The 16,935-nt window shown below is 38.1% G+C and overlaps 1 protein-coding gene across 2 annotated transcripts in view; it reads left to right on the forward strand.

The window, feature by feature from the left end:
• The window catches only part of CNTNAP5 (contactin associated protein family member 5), a 284,130-nt gene that overhangs the window by 179,078 nt on the left and 88,117 nt on the right, over positions 1-16,935 (forward strand). For both annotated transcript variants that reach the window (XM_051786918.1, XM_051786919.1), the window contains one exon: positions 9,458-9,577. In XM_051786918.1, the coding sequence (XP_051642878.1) occupies positions 9,458-9,577 (120 nt within the window). The remainder of the gene's footprint in view (positions 1-9,457; positions 9,578-16,935) is intronic.

The raw sequence follows: 16,935 nt of genomic DNA on the forward strand, positions 1-16,935 counted from the left end.
TGATGGGCACTTGTGTTTCCATCTCAGTACTCTCTGTAGCTGTGAAACCCCAAAGCTCGTGCCAGTGCTGTGCTGTCACAAATGCATGTGGACATGCAATTTGATGTCCTTGTGCAGACTGTCTCCAGATACCCATTTCACTGCCCACAGCTTGGGGAAACTGAGAGTCATGGGGTAACCCTATAAGATATAAAGCCAACTGTAGGTGATTTACATTTGATTGTATATGAGTTTTGTTATGCCTTAGTTTCTCCACCTCTGTTGGGAATAAGATCCAATTTGTGGGTATATTAAAAGGTGTGTGATCTATATCATCTACTGAAATGGTACGAGTTCTTTCCTTAGAAAATACTCTTTTTTTATTGCTACTTGAGCTTATCTGGACCTGAGACAGTGCTTTGAGGATACAATCACATTTCAATCTGTAAAATGCAGGGTTTGCTTTTTGCTTTATCTTTTAAATTTGTTTCACACAGCATGCATTTTAATAGGTTGGAAGATTAGCTCAGCTGAAGCCTTTTTAGGGATAGATGATTTCCCCATTTCTACAGTGTGTGGGTAGCCTGCTGATCTGTCAGGTATTGGAGTAGTCTGATATAATCCAGATAGATAGGAGAGGATCCTTTATGTAATCACATGTGTGAACCATAGCAAAATAGATAATTGTTTTCTGTTTTCCTCTTTTAGATAGAAACACTGATGTTAGTACACAGCTTGAGAAAAAAAGCCTGGGTGGGATTCAGCTCATATATCTTTTGCTGTCTGATACTGTGACATCCAATCTAAGATAGTGGTCTGCTCTCTCTTTATATGTAAAAAGTGTGAACTATTTCCAGAACTTAACTAGCCTCACTGTGAGATAGGGTGGCCATGGTAAATTTATAGACCACCCCTGAAATGTTTCAGTGTCTGCCATCTACAGAGGGAAACTGTCTTAGCTTAGGCAGACAGTAGGCAACCGAAGGTAGGTCAGAATTATAGGTGTATATAGAGAAACTGAGGATTGAATTACAGGTCTTAATTGATTTTTATATATATATATAAATATATATAAATTAATATATGTATTAATTGAAAGGGAATAGTCGAAAAGCTGCACAGTCATCTCTTTCATACTACTAATTCTTGTAATTATCATGCGATAGTGAGAGCAGTAGACTGGTATAAAGTGGCCCTGAGATACAGAATACTGCAATAATTTTATTGCATGATAATGATTATTAATCTCCTTTTTCTGTGAGTTATGTTAGTCCCTTAGAAAGCCTCATCTTCCCCTTCTGTATTTCTATTATTTTTATTTCAGGTGGTTTTTAGTCTTGGGTGGATTTTTGAATTCCAAAGACTGCTGAACATTGATATAAAAATTATGGGAAATATAAAATAATGGTTTTATTCTTCATGTTCTGGGGATGTCAACATGTCCCAAAGCTTTGCAAGGTGATAATTAACAGAATGTAATTTAATTCTGGATATTTGCTTTGGTGTGTGATCTATCTTGCACATACAGGCATGTGTCTTATTGGCCTAGGTAATTGCTGGAGGAAAGATTCATCCAATAATGGAAATGTCACAAAGTCATTGATATGGCATAAACTTAACATAACTTCAGGCTTTGAAAATGTATTTTTAATATTAATATGCTTACTGCATATATAATTTTTGATCTGAAAAGCTTAATATAGCTTCAGCCAGATTGTTAGTAGTACTGGAGCTGCATCTTAAAATGCCAGCTGGGGCAATGGTAATTCTCTTGTGTTCCAAGGTAGAGAGATATGTACACAGTTTGCTGGCTGGGCAAATCAGGTTCAGAGAGTTTTGATTTGACAGATATCTAACAGTGAGTTTGGTCATGTAATTTGAATGTCCTGAGTAGCCAGTTTTCCTGCCTGAGATTCTTGGAACAGCTTTTTTCCATGTGTGTTTAAACAATTGATGTTCTTTGACTAAAGAAAATGCATTTAATATTCATATCAAACCCTCAGTACTTGCTGTTCCTGCATATTTTTGTTCACACCATGCTTTTGGAGTATGAATTTTCATTGTTTATTTTCTAATAAGTTACCGTGTTATTAATGCTTTCCCTTCAGTACATGTATCTGTAAATTGTACATCTGCATTTCTCAGTGGTGTTCATTTAAAAAAGTTTTTCCCTTTGCCTGACATTTCCTCATAAATAACACAGAGAATATTTCACTTTGGGGCTTTACTGCAGAACAGAGTATGCTGGGGACTAACTCAGTTCTTTTTGAATCCTGCCTTCTTCAGGTGTGACCATGACCGCAGGGATGCCAGTGCTTTGGGGACTAAAACACCACGGTTTGCACAGCATCCTCCAAGTCTTTGATTGCTCGTTTCCCTCCAACACTGCTCTTAAAATGGAGTAGGTGTTCCTGACTGCTTTCTTGCAGCAGCAAGACTTGCAGGTCATTCTGCACTAGGGCCAGGAAGGGGCTACTGGGTTACATGACTGACGCAGCTGCCTCCAAACCTCAGCAGGAGAGTGACGTGGGAGGATGGCTTGACATGACCTTTCCCAGCTTGGTCAGGGGAAGCCTTAGTTTGGATGGTAGGAAATTGTCTAATCCCCAGATGCAAAGGGAGTATCTCTCCTGAACATCCATTTAGGTGACACTGGTAAAAGTAATTTTTAATCTGTCTATGGAAATAACATATTCTCTATCAGATGAGTAAATATATATTTTAATAAGAAAAAATAATCTATCTGTCATCCAGGCACACCATAGCAGAGACTGCATTAGTCTGTCAAGAGCAGAGCTATCAAAATCCAGTTTTCAAGAGTACAGATTTCATTTTCTGGCATTTAACAAGACAATTGTATTATAAGGGTGAGAATGATGATCATTCCCAGAGTTCATTGCCTGTACTAATCCCTCTGCTGTTGGAATGAGAAGAAATCTCCTATTGCATATTGCTTTATTTGCTATTTAGAAAAATCCTTGGTTGAATGCTCATTAGTCTGAGTCTGTAAGAGCAAATCTGTCAGGCTTGAGGTACACAAGCAGAGGGTGAAATAGTCATCTCCAGTCTGCCTCCAGGAGCTCTGAGCATTTTGTTGAGAATGCTTAATTTTGTCTGGTCAGCATTTGTGCATATCTATTTGTCCAAGGTCAGTCTAGGGCTGGTCGAAGATCCCATCAGAAACACCAGCTCTTACTGGCCTTTGCAGTCTAAATAAAACGTAAATTTTCACTTCTGAATACAATAATAATTATTATTAACAGTGTTATTATTACTCTTTGTGTCTAAGACGCAGAGAATTACAAAACAGTTAAATGAATCCCAAATGATCTGACAGCAAGTATTCTGTCTGCCTTTTTCCAAAACTGTACAACTGTTAGAGGTGGTAAAAGTGACATAGATCTCACTGCTAGTTTTAGCTGGGAAGTGGACAGTGTCAGCACCTCCCAATGAAATAAAGAATTAAAGTTCTTTACGTCTCTTTAATGTATTTTATTTATTACATTACCATAAAATGTTCTCTCCTTCTGAGAAATTGAAAATTATCAGCTACTTTTAGTAGATTATTTGAATCCAATCTTGAAACAGTAGTACTACAGGATTCATTTCAGTAATCATAAATAGTACAGGTCAAATTCTGAATCTCTAGCTCACGTTTCCAAAGTAATTGGGAGTACAGTAGGAAAGAAATATTAGGAATTTTAAGGTTTAGTTTTATTTTTTGAGGAATGTTATCTTGGTGTTCATTAAATTTGAAAAGGACAGAATCCTCTGAGGGGAAAAAAAAAGAAAAAAACAACCGAACAAATTGCTTTTCATTTGGAACTTACCTCTTGGTGGTATCTATACTAGTAATGTGTTGCTGTGCACAGCAGAGAGAGGTTTACCTTGTCTTCCCAGTAGCAAAACTGAAGTTTGAATGTCACTGTTACCTTTACACTGAGTCCAACAGCAAGAAGCATTTTAAACACTGGTAAGAAGTGCATCTTACTGGGTGAATAACAAATTCGTTCCTGTACTGAAGACAGGGGTCTTTAAATATGTTACTCGAGGTATTTGCAAAACTGCAAGTCTTTGTACAAAGAACTGTCTTTTTTTTTAGTCAAAGTACAACTGGAGGTGAAAATCAAAATTAAGTGGCCTGAGGGAGAGGTTTTATAAGTTAGGAGCATGGGGGCTGCTGGGCAGCTCCACAGTGGAACAGGAAGCCTGTGCTTAGTGAAGGCTGCCATGAAGACTGCAGCTGAACTGCATAGAGCAAAAGTAGGATTGGAAGCCAAATGGCAATATAGTAATGGGCAGTTCATGAAAAACTGGGTGAAAAGATGTTTTATTGGAAACAACTGAAATTTGACCTTGCAAATGTTTGTGCTCAGTCATATACTGTTAAAGATTTCAGCTATGGCAGAGATAAAATCTTTGGTTTAAGGACTGTAATTAAAAGAGTTGGATTAACAGATTACTTAACAGATACTTGAGAGAGCTGAGCAGTGATGAAATTTGTCATATTTACAATTTTTCAGGCTCTTGAAGCATATTGAATCAAGGCTGAAGTTTCAATTGCAGAGCCAAGCTGAGAGCGACCCCATGCCTGTCAGACCAGACTGCGAGGTGCAGAGTTCCTGCGTGTGCTCTGGCTGACCAGTCATGAGGATCTTGATGCAGGAATTAGAAAATTAAATTCTACAGGGTTTTTTACCAAAAAGGTCAACCTAGGTTATTATTATTAAAATCTGATAATGCCTTTCTGGCACTGAAATCTGAATCATGGATCTGTAGCTTGAACCTTGGCAAATCAAAGTGAATACTTACAGTTTTGCTTGGATAATTCTGTAGGGATGTAGTGTGTGGCTTGAAAAAAACATGGAATGTATATGTTTCAGATCCATAGTTTTGATTTTTGGCTTATGAATGTTTCTATCCCAGGTGATATAAGAGGACGTGTAGAATTTGGTGATGTTGATCTGTCGGGGGATAAAGTGTTTATTTTATAAATGCTCTTCAAAGTTTGACAAATGATTTCCTAAGCACCTGGGAAGCCGAAAAGTGAGAACTAAAGGAAAAGATGCCCATTATGATCAGTGTTCAGAACAAATGCTCTGATGTGATGAGTTGTTGATCTGAAAAACTAGTTCAATTTGAGATGCTTAAGACTGAAAGAGATACCTGAGGGAGAAATTGGGTATATGTGTTTCACAGAAAATTATATGGGGCTAGGAAATAGATATCTTGAACTCTGTCCGTATTGTGCATGCCTGAACACCATCAGCACAGCTCATCCTAGCAGGTAGGCAAGAGCACAGACAGTACTCAGCTAGAGAAGCATCACTCACTGTGAAGAATGGGGCTCTCAGGCTGCACCAGTTTCAGCAGGTAGTTCTGGGAGAATTTTAAATTTCTTTGTGAAACACAGCAGTAGCCTCTAAAAAAATTCCTTACAGAGCAAAAATGTCAGCACAGGTCCAATGTTATAACTTGTAAGTGATTCTGGGAACAAAAAGCAATAAAAGACATCCTTTGTGACCAAGTAAAACAGGCACTTCTGATGTCCAGTTTTCCTTACTAAATCTGGGACCTTGAAGTCAAGATGTTTCTTGTTTTGTCTTCCTGGAGTAACCAGTTACCAGCAATAGCCCTGTGAAACCTTTTACACTGAGGTTTTGCCTTGTGATGTACTTTACCCTAATGCTTTTACCAGCCATACCTGCCTGTGAGGTCCAAGCCATACTTGCAGGGGGGGAGTTTGAGTTCGTGTGCGCTGCTGACATCGCTTTCCTTTGAGCACTGGCATAATGCAGCTCTGTGAAGCAAAGAGCTTCACCCTGGCTGCCTGTGGGAACAGCAGGGCTATTGCTGTGTGGCAATGCAGCTTATTCTCAGAAGGGCCTGAGGAAACACAGCAGGGGCTGAAAGTCATAAACTGTGATTTGCGGTGTTTCTGGCTCAGTGAAACAAACGTTGCTGGAAACTATCATTTTATCTTCAATGGCTGGTGCTATTCAAAATTAGCCAAAAAAATGTGTGGAAGACTTAGAGAAGGAAACAGATCTTGCTTCTGTGAGACAAAATACAACTGAGAGGTTTAATTTTTTAAATTATGTTTTTAAAAATATTTAAATGAGAAAACAAGCTTTGCATGAGCATCCTATCAAGAATTTTTTTTTGTTGTTTTGGACCCATTTTGGTAAACATTTTAAAATTTGAAACCAAAGTATAAATGCTATTAAAAGACTTCCCAGAAACGAATGAAATCACTATTCTTTGTATTTATTTGGAGTTTTTTAATTTAAAAATAATGTTTGAAAATTGATGATGGGTTCTAGTCTGAATGAGCTGATGAATACCTCTCCTTTATTCAAAAGATGTAATTACTGCAAATGTTGTTTTCCATTAAAATGTATACACTTGTCAACAGTTCCATCATTATGCTTGGTGCTTGTTTTTTGCTTATTATATGCGTAATTGTTGGTGACTCTTTAATGACAATTACAATAATGGTTTCCCTACTGTTCCCAAAACTTCATCTATATCAGAGAAGTCTGACACAAAACAGAACATGAATATGAGGGCAGTTTTCAAAGCTGAGGTTCTGGGGTCTTAACAGCTGATTCTTTGTCTGGTTTTTACTTTCATATGATATTTCTGATTGCATAAAGCAAAGAATGACTGCAAAGAGATCTTGTCTTTCATGGGCCCATAAAGACAGCTTCAAGTTGTTTTCATTGGCATAAGAGGGCTTTTTTCAGCAAATGGAATTGCATAACTTTATTCTGAAGCGGGCTGTTGTCTTAGCCCACAAAATAGTTCAGCAGAGCTTGGAATGGATGGTGCACTCGAAATGTCTCTGGGGGCATCTACCAGTGACTGGAAAACAAATGTAATTTTCTCCTTGATGCATTATACAGAAAAAAATAGCAAAAAAGAGAACTAAAATCAATGGCTCATACATTTCCAGTTTAGAAGTACACAGTACCAAATGCTTAAGCTACAGTGAAGCTTTGTGTAGCTTTCAGTGTACAGTTATGAAATAAGCTGTCCACCAAAACTGCTTTTCTCTAAGTCATGATAGAATATGTTTTATGTGCTTTAGCTCGACGTTTATAGCCTTTTCCCACTTCTGCTACTTCACAGTATGTAGTGCTGGATTTCTCATATAACTGAAAGGAAAACATACCAGGATGGATTTCCTTCTGGCAGACATAACTGTAGTTTCACGGAAGCTTGTGCGTCCTTTCAGATTTATACCCATTCAGCACTCCCAGCCTGACTTCTAGCTCCATATAGCCTTTTTTTTTCCAAAGTTGCAATGACAAAGGGGCCATCTAAAGTTAAATAGATCATTTCTCTTTGAATCTGCCTGCATTATTAATGGCTGAATCTTCACATCTTTCCTTACTAATTTGTAAAAAGTAGATATGGGTTCCAGACAAAATGATGGTGAAGAAGAAGAACACTTAGAAAGAAAAAGAAAGAAAAGTTTTGTTGTCAGTTCACTGACAATATATTTGTTTTATTTCTCTACCCCTCACACCATCCTTTGTCTTCAAAAATACTCAGCAAACAATTTAGACGAAGCAATTGGCATATTCCCTAATGAGACAAGATAAAATGTCCTATAATGATGATGACAGCAAATTTAGTAAGTGAACTGCAGTTTAAGAACTTTGCAAATTGATCAAACCATGATTCCTTGGTTGCTTACTTAATTGCCTGTTACAGTTTCTCTCCTGACCTCCATATCCCTACTGCTTTTGTCAGCACTTCGGCAACTGAGGGACTCTCTGTTAGCCCCTCAGGTTGTGAATAGTGGAAGAATTGGTTCTGGTTTGGGGATTTTACTTAATTTGCATTTAATATATACTCTTGGCCAGCTATCAGAGTGGGAATTTAGAGATATTCTAGACTCCTACCGTGCTTTCTACATCAGGCTAAGGATGAAGCTTTCTTAATGGAAGCTTTCTAAGGACGGATGCTAATTAAAGCACTACCTCACCAGGTGCTGAGTACCTTAAGCAGCATCTTAACCCAGTGGTGTTCTGTCTGCTAAAGATATCTGGTGAGGAGAGAAATTTACAATGAAAAAGCATATTTCTGTGTGTGGTACAAGTGATCAACTGGTGAGACTTAATTCTCGTTCTGGAGCCCCTAGAACAGTGATTCTATTTTGTTGGCAGAAGTGAAGAAATGTCCAAAATCCGAGTAATGAACTATCTTGTAGCATTCTTCAGAGTAATAGTCGGACAACGCTACTTCAGGGCTCAGCATTTAAGTCTTTCTAAAATTTGTTTCATTAGAGAAACTATTTTTAGGAAGTGAGGGGAAAGGAGGAATGTGAGCCCATATGTGCGCAGGAGTGGGAGTGAGGAACTATTCCAGCTACTGCAGAGTAATTCCCGCCTTCTACAGGAGAGGCCGGGACTGTGTTTCAGAAGCAGAGGGAAAGTGCTGACCCTTCACTCAATCTGCAAAGCTCCCTGAGTTCCAAACCAGGAACTTTGCAGTTGCATTTACAACCTCAACACTGCAATCATAAGCTGTTAGGGAGAATAATTTTGTCAGTATAATCAGGTAAGTGTTTAAGCAGGTGAGGAAAAAAAAAATCAGGTCTTCTGAAATGAGATTTTGTTGTTCAGGGTCTAGGATCATGCATGTGACTTTCTGATACTGGACTACCTTTCTGCAGGAGTTTTCTCTTTGCCCCATATGAAGTGACAGTTACCTCTTGCCCAAAAACATGCCTCAAATATAAGAATTGTGCTGACCTATGAGATTTTTTTTCTCATTCTGTTCTTGCTCTTGGTGACCTGCTGCTTGTTTTATTAACCACTTGATTTTCATGGGCACTAATACTCCAAGAAAAGAATGTTGATAAGCAGAGAGAAAAAGTTGGTTGTATAAAATTAGTTCTTAAGCATAAAAACACCACCTGTGATGGAGACCATACCTGAGCTTAAGGTTTTCTGCTGGGGGACAAGGGCTTGATTTCATTTGGCTGGCAAATGGGCTTTAATGCTTCCTGTTAACATTATCATGCAGGGAAGGTGTAAACTGCCAAAAAAATCTGTCATTTGTGCTGACAAGACTTAAATGCATGCCTAGGTGATAAATCATGTCTACATGCATGTACCTATGTCTTTGAAACACCATTATATGGATGCATGTATGTACCACTCCATAACTAGATGTGGTACATTTCAAAGTTTATATTCATTTGCTAAAGTATTTACGTACTTTAATCCAGAACAAAGCGAATACCTGTATCTTTAAAGCCAGCATATATTAATTTCAAGGAATTCCTTAAATACATGTGTGATTTTGAGCATGGATTCAGGTCCAAATGCAGTAAGCTTTCACATGCTAATCAACTGCATATAACCAGTATATGCTATGACAATAATTAAAGTAGTACTTACGCATAAAACATGTCTGTCTGCTTTCTCCTTGTTTGTGATGCAATGACTCTCTCTTTCCTTTAAAGCTATCTATGAACATTCTTGCGAGGCTTACCGACACCAAGGGAAGACATCAGGTTTCTTCTACATCGATTCTGATGGAAGTGGACCACTTGGACCACTCCGTGTTTTTTGCAATATCACAGGTAATGACCTAACCTTGTCTTGGCTGCTTTATATTGGCTCTAATGTGATTGTGAGGTGGTCTTAATAGTACAGTGATAGACATGTCGACAATACAGATCTCTAGTGGGGAAGAAGCAGAGAGCTTGTAGGAACTGAGGTTTGACTCTGAGATGTTTCCTTAAATAGGATCCATGCGAAAGTGATTTTTAAACTAAGTTTGAAGAACTCTCCTTGTACTGTTGTTAAGTTGCAACGGCATCTGCACTGTACAAAGGGCACTTCATAACATCATAACTTTTGATGAGAAGTTTATGGTTTTTACTAAAGAAGTAGAAACTTAGAATCCAAACCATTCTTTTGTAACTGAATAGTTTCTCTGCTTTACTAGAACACTAGATCTGGGAATTATTGTTAAACTCCTTGCACTGAGCTAGCTGTAAAACCTTCTAGTCTCACTTAAGCAGCAATACCACCCCTCATACAAGTGTACTGCCTTTGACATTCTGAAGTGTGGAAAGTGTGATTGTCCCTGGTATCTGTGGGGAGGAGAATGCATGATAATCTTAGGAGGAGGGACACCAAAGAGACAGGTAGTGGAGCAAGAACCTAGCAAGGTTGTTGAGTCTTTTTAACCTTTTAGTTCTATAGCTTTAAATAAAAGTCTGGAAAATTCTCCCCCTAAGTGGGTTCTATTTTGTGTAAGAGACTGTCATGACAAGGGTATGAGAAAAGATTACACGGCCCTTGTTGTGGATGGGGGTAGATGGCAGGGCTCCTTTTGTGCTTTTTATTTTTGAAATGGAGATGAAATTTCGCAGACCGTCTCCTGCTTGGCATTTTTTGCTTCCTGTGGCCAGATGCAGATGAAAGAATGTTTTATTACTCTTTCTAAATTGCTGATTCTGGTTGAGCTGCTTCACCACATATCACCTCCACACTCAGTGGTGAAAACTGAGGACTCAGGATATTCATATTTTATCCTTAATCTCCTTGTGCTTAAAGTGTCTCAAATTAAATTTTCACTTTTATTTAATTGGGCAATCATTATGTTAATTAAATGCACAACAGTTAATTATTAAGTATGTTTTTTATTCAAGTGTAATAAATATTTAATAAGATGTGTCTCCTTCACTGTTGAATCTCGTAAGAATTGAAACAGCGTTTCACCCTTCTGTCTGAATATCCTTCCTTGATCTCCAATATAGGAAATGTGCTCATTTTTATTATTTATCATATAAATATGTGTGCTCAAAACATTGTCAGTGCTTTTTATCTCTGCTGAAGAAGTAGGATTTTTGACAAACACCTTACATTTGCTTTCCTCAAATAAATTTTATCTGGCAGAAATCCAGAAGGCATATACCTGATTTTCTCTCTATCTGTAATGAACTTGCTGACATTCTTATTTTGGTTATGAGAGCGTGGAGATGGGGAAAACTGGCAGAACCTCCTAGCCCAGAAAATACGCTTCTCTGTTGCCTAAATATGGTTTGGGTGCCTTAATCACAAGAGCTTCTTTTCTCTCTGGGAACTTACCTCATTTTTATTCTCATAAAAATTGTTTACAATAATCAATTAAATGCAAAATATACAAAGAATAACTTTGTGTACACAGGAATGGATTCTCAATTTGTTACCCTTTTCAGGTGATGCTTCTGCATAGTTTTCTGAAATTACCCTATATTCAGGGAAAAGCAAAATATGAAGTTGTGGGTTTGTATTACGTATGTACAAGGAACAAAGAAAATATTATTGTCCAGTAATATAAATCTCTACAAATCCTTCTGTGAATGGAAAAACATAGATGGTTGGGAACATCAATGCTTCCATGTATGGGGAGACTAAATAAATTAAAAAGATGGTTGGAGGAACTGCCACAGGAAAACATGGAGATCACATGTGGTATACAGAAAACACATAGGAATTGATTATTTTTCATCATATAGGAGCTAAGGGATACTCGAATGATTAGACAGTAGGATTTGGGAGGTTTTTTTTGCTTGCTCTTTCCTTATGCAATGAATTCAACTTGAAACAGTACCACAGGACAGCAAGGAGGCTGATGTAATAAATAAAGGAAGTAAAAACAGTCTGGAAAAGCCCCAATCTTGTCTGATAGATTCAGAAGGTGTAATTAAATATGGAAGTTTAGTTGAGCTCCTTGTTCAGGCACCTGTGAGGCAAAGACCACTGGGAAATGGGAACGACTTTCAGGAAAACCTTTTGACTTCCCTCACTGCCCTGGCTATCAATTCACCCTCAAAGGCAGAGTTGGGCTCCTGGGCTAAATGATGCTTCTACTTTACTTGGGCTGACAGTTCTTTTTGTATACAGTTCAAGAAGCAGTAACCTCTTTATGCCCAAAACGTGTTCAGGCTGAAGAATTTGGAGCTAGAATGGAAAATTCAGGGCAATGACTCATTTGGTGTTTTTAAAGTAGAGGTGCAGAGAGCTAATGACTTCTGGGAATTACAGTGCCTTGAATCCGTGAGGGATGAATTCAAAGAAATCAGATCATCAGAAATGAGCAGCATCATTGCATTTAGAGAAAAGTGTTTTCTTTAATGTTCACTTACATCTGTTTAAAGTTCTTTTTAATTTTTTTCTGTTTAATTGAACAGATAGGGAACTTTTTTGTAGCCAGTTATTAATAGGGGAGCATAAACACCAGCTTTCTTGCATATTGGTGCCAGGTCATAGATATCCAGTGTCTGATGTAGATATGGAAAGTAACAATAATACAAGTTAATTTATTGTGTTTCCAGTGATTTCTTTGCAACCTGTCAACTTTAGCAGCCAGTGCTGAATAAAAATTCTGAAGAAAGCAGAAAACTGCGATTGTGTGTGTTGAGAGGGAATTGGACAGTCATATAAAGAGAAAGAGAGATATAAGGGAAAGGGAATTTTGCAGGGAGAAAAAAAGCAGAAAAAAAGTATTCAAAAATATAAAGTCAATTTTCAGCATGGTAAGAAATTTAACAGTAGTGTCACAAAATATCTGCTGATACTAGAGTGGGTAAATGTACTTATCCTTTGTCTGAAGAAGTGGCTGGAAAAGCAAGGTGACAAAAATTGTAGATGACATGCTATTATTTAAGTTGGTCAAGAAGAGGAAAGAGTACATGAAGCACTTTAAAAGGATCTTATCTTGAAGGCTGTTTATTTCTACTAAAATAAAATATGTTGTTGAAATAGAAGCTTGTCAGGAACAGTAAAGTGCCTAATTAAAGGCATGGAAAGATATCTGTATAAAGAGAGCTCAAAAGTAAATAATCCAAGGCTATTTAGATTGGGAAGACTCAAAGTGAATGGACCTCTTTGACAGAAGCCACTCTAATTTGCATTTTCTTACAATAGGAGTAAAGAGACAGTTCAATGACAGTGAAAGACAACAAACTCAAAACTAGATCTAAAAAAAAAAGACAGCACCTTATTAACATAATGTTTTCTTCACCTTAAATACCCATTGAACACAAGGCAAAGTCACTTTCACGGTGAAATTCATCAATTGTAAGAAACACTGAGGAATCCACACCAAATGTAGGACGTAGGTGTGTGCAGGAAGTGACCCAGATGTACGTGCCTGAATCATGATCATGTGTAGTTGGATGCTGTGAGAGACACCATGGGGATGTGAATGGGTCTGTGCAGGGATTATTAATTTTGGATGATCGTGTTGAGTGCTGTGGGAACATATCTAACATGTTTCCAGGCCATCTGCATGGGAATATAAACTACCTTGCTTTACCTGGATTTTCCCATCATCCATGGTGTTCTATGCCCACACGCTTTTGGAATTAAGTACAGAGAAAATGCATCATGTCATGCTTTGATGTAATGAACAGTCACCAGGGCTGGGAAAGAAATTTTCCCAGTAGGCTGGTTGTTTGATAATTAGCCCAGTTGAATTAATCTTCACTTAATTGAAGATTGATAACAATCAATAGAGAAGATGACTAACAGACCCTATGTACATCTGATCTGGCAGTCTTTATATCATTGTGAGGCTTGTTTTTTTTCTCTTGTTGCTTAGAAATGTATTGATCTGTCTGGAGTACTACTTAACTTTTAATAACCATATTCTCCAGTACAAAGCCTATAGACATGCAATCTACATCCATGTACTTGTTTTGCTGTACTCTGTGAAAAGTGTTTGTAATGACCTTTTCTCCTCTCCTCCAGAGTAAATTTTACCCTTGATATCTGAAAGAAAAGTACACTTGAGTCATCCTGTCACCATACTTCTCTACTGATGCTGTTTTGCTGTATGCAGACCCTGGGCTATCAAATCAATAACACTTAGAAATTGCCATGACTGAATCAATGGTTAATTTTATCTTAGCCAGATATTTTTCCAGTCTTCAAATAGCTTGTTTTTTTTTCTTCCCTTTTTTTACTCCAGGGCTGCAGTTTAGGGAAAGGTGAAACCTTATCCCAGGTCTTGCTGCTAGTCCAAGACCTGTTTTCGAAACTGCCATAATGAAAAAATCATTAATTAACAGAAATATATCTCTTTTTGTGGCAGATCATCTCTGGTTTGCAGTCTCCTCTCAAAATGCAGATATTGCCTATTTCTCTGATGCAGAAAAAATAAAGTTTTATTTTCTTTATCTCAAAAAACTGTATAGAAACTGTGTTTAAATCTCAAAGTAAGGGATTCTAAGAAAATATGAAAGAGATGATGAATGTTATACTTGCAATTTTTTATAAATTACCTCCTTTTTTTATTTTTTTCTCATTCTGCTAACAATGATTAATATTTTTGTTCTTCCATATGTATTCCATGGCATGCAAAGAGGGCTGAATTTAGGAGAATGCAAGTTGTGTTTGTAGTTGAAGTGCCTAAATATTTTAAGTGTTTGAATAGTACGATATTTGGTCAACTATCTGAGGAAATTTCTATAGCAGTTTGCTCACTTCACTGTGAACAAGGAGCAGACTGGAGTAACAGAGATGGATTGCTACAAAGCAGAGCTAACTGGACCTCAGTCCTTTTATTAGAAATGCCCATTGATGTTCTCAAAACAATAATGACATTAGTGGTATTACTGTCCATGGCATCTATCTTTCCCTTTGTTTCTACACAAGGATCTCAGTTCATGTGCTTATATAATTTCTTATTCTATTTTCCATAAGAAGTCATATCCTTTTACTTTGTATTGCAGTTACATTGAGTGACTCACCCCTTTTTATGTTTCCCATGGTCTTGGCAGACTCTCACATGGAAAGAAGTGCTGTTACCAGTCAGGCTGAGGCAAGAACAGAGAGGGGGAGTTGGTCATACCCTTAATTCTAGTTTTAATACCTGCAGCTACACAATTTTGGGACAAGAACTTAAATGGTAAAACTCCCTGAGATTCTCAGAATGAGTTAGATAAGATTTATAGCTTTGAATTTCTTAAGGAAATATTTAGATTGACTGTTTGTTGTTTGTCTTTTTTCTTTTTTTAAAGGACTCTATCTTTCAGCTTACTGTCTATAATTGTGATTGACTTCATCACTAGAGAAAAAAACAAATGGAAATTCCTTACAAATTATTTACTACTCTTTCGATTAAAGGCAACCTTACTACAGGTCTTCTATCACACTGCAGTTTTGACAATTAATATGTTTCTATTTTGAATTTTCATTAAATTTTCCAGAACTTACAAAATGAAAAATCTTTAGTGGGCATATTACATCAAAGGCATTGTGCTGTCAACAGCTTCCTTGCTGTTTTCAGTGAATTTGTTGTATTTCTGATGAGCATCACAGCAGAAGTCCTGAAGGCTGCCTTCCCTGTTGCATTTGCAGGAGGCCCCCAAGGAAGTTTTAGTACTGAGAAATGTAACAGTAGATATTTTCCTTTAGCCTCTACCTTTTAACAAAAGGTCACTGCAGCTTAATCAGTCTCCTGCCACGTTTGCAGTGCTCAGAAGTTAGAAGCAACCTGTGGCTCTCTCAAAGTCACTCTGGCTGTCTTGGTTGCAAGGGGTGAATCCATTTGCCCCAAACACAGGTGTCTCGTACCACGTTGGACATCTGCAGATATCATGCCCACCCTCTTGGTATGGCATCTGAAGAACAGCAGGTTTCCTGTGGGCTCTCCTTGTCTGCCAGGCTTATGCAGATATCTAAGCCATCACAAGGCATGTGAAACAGCAGAAGAGTGATTTGAGTCTCTCAGCACTCACTTAGATGAAGGAGACTGAGGCAGAGAGGACTGCACTCTTGTCAGAAGTGCAGCAAGTGGAGAAGTGTCCATTTTGTTCTAGGAAGTAGATCAGTGTCTGCTGCTTCAGTTTTTGGAGAGGAATATTTCTCACTGCTTGTTGTAGATATCCTGTATTAGAAGAAATATGGAAGAAGTAGGCTGTCAGGATAAGAGTTTGCTGTCTCTGGGCTTCAGCACAACATGGTGCAAAGGGCCGTGGAAGAGATGTCTCATTCTCATCCATCAGAGCTGCCTGGCATGGCCATTCTGCTGACAGAGTTGGCTTGAACATGGGCTCAGAGTGAGCAAACTTCATGTCTGGGGTGTAGGAGAGTTGAAAACCCAGGGCTGGGACAGCAGGTCTGTGGACCTGCGGGTCTGGTGCCTTCCTAGAACCAGTTACTGACTTCCAGGAAGGATTTACAGACAGTGAAGGATTCCAGGCATGGGCAACCCCGAGGAAAGCACACTGGCAGGTGCAGTCTGCCAGTACTGTCAGAGAGTGGGCCGCATGCAAGACTGGGGTGACTGGAACCATCCCTGCATACCCCGTCCTGAATTTTTTCAGTGGAGATGCATTGCACTGCCTCTGCACTGGATGGAAGTGGCTAAATCAGAATTTAGGAGGAGGCTGATGAGCACAAAACAAGCAGCAGAAGCACGTATTGCTAGGCCAACCAGCAGGAAAAAAAAATAGGTAAAAAATAGTAATGGATGGCTTTCATAGAAGACTTGGAAAACATTTCCTTGGAATCAGTGAATTAAAGCTGCTTGTGACAAGAAACGGGTCTTTTTATATCCTTTGAAGGAAGTGTGTATTACAGCAGGGTTTAAACTGCTACTACAGCTTAGAACAGTACAGTGTTTAAGGAGGAGAATCTGCCTTTTTGGTGGTAATTCTTGTAGTTATAGGTACAGCGTTCAGGATAAAATTTGGCATTCAATGTAGAGCACCATGAAACAAATGCATTGTATGAGCTCTGAGAGTTATTTTTCTCTTTCTCATGTAGCATTTACCATATGTTTGGTTTGTTGGCAATTTAATCAGTCTGAATAATCTTGTTTTGTGACAAACCTCCTAAATCACAAAGGAATGATGCAGTTTGTATGGGTGGAATGTGCTCTACAGGGATAGTTCAAGTTGAAGAATAAAAATGAGAATTAGGCAATACAGAATTCATTGAA

Source organism: Manacus candei, unplaced genomic scaffold, assembly GCF_025592945.1.
Source record: "Manacus candei isolate 608988 ecotype Guabito, Panama unplaced genomic scaffold, ASM2559294v1 h1tg000023l, whole genome shotgun sequence".
NCBI lineage: Eukaryota > Metazoa > Chordata > Aves > Passeriformes > Pipridae > Manacus > Manacus candei.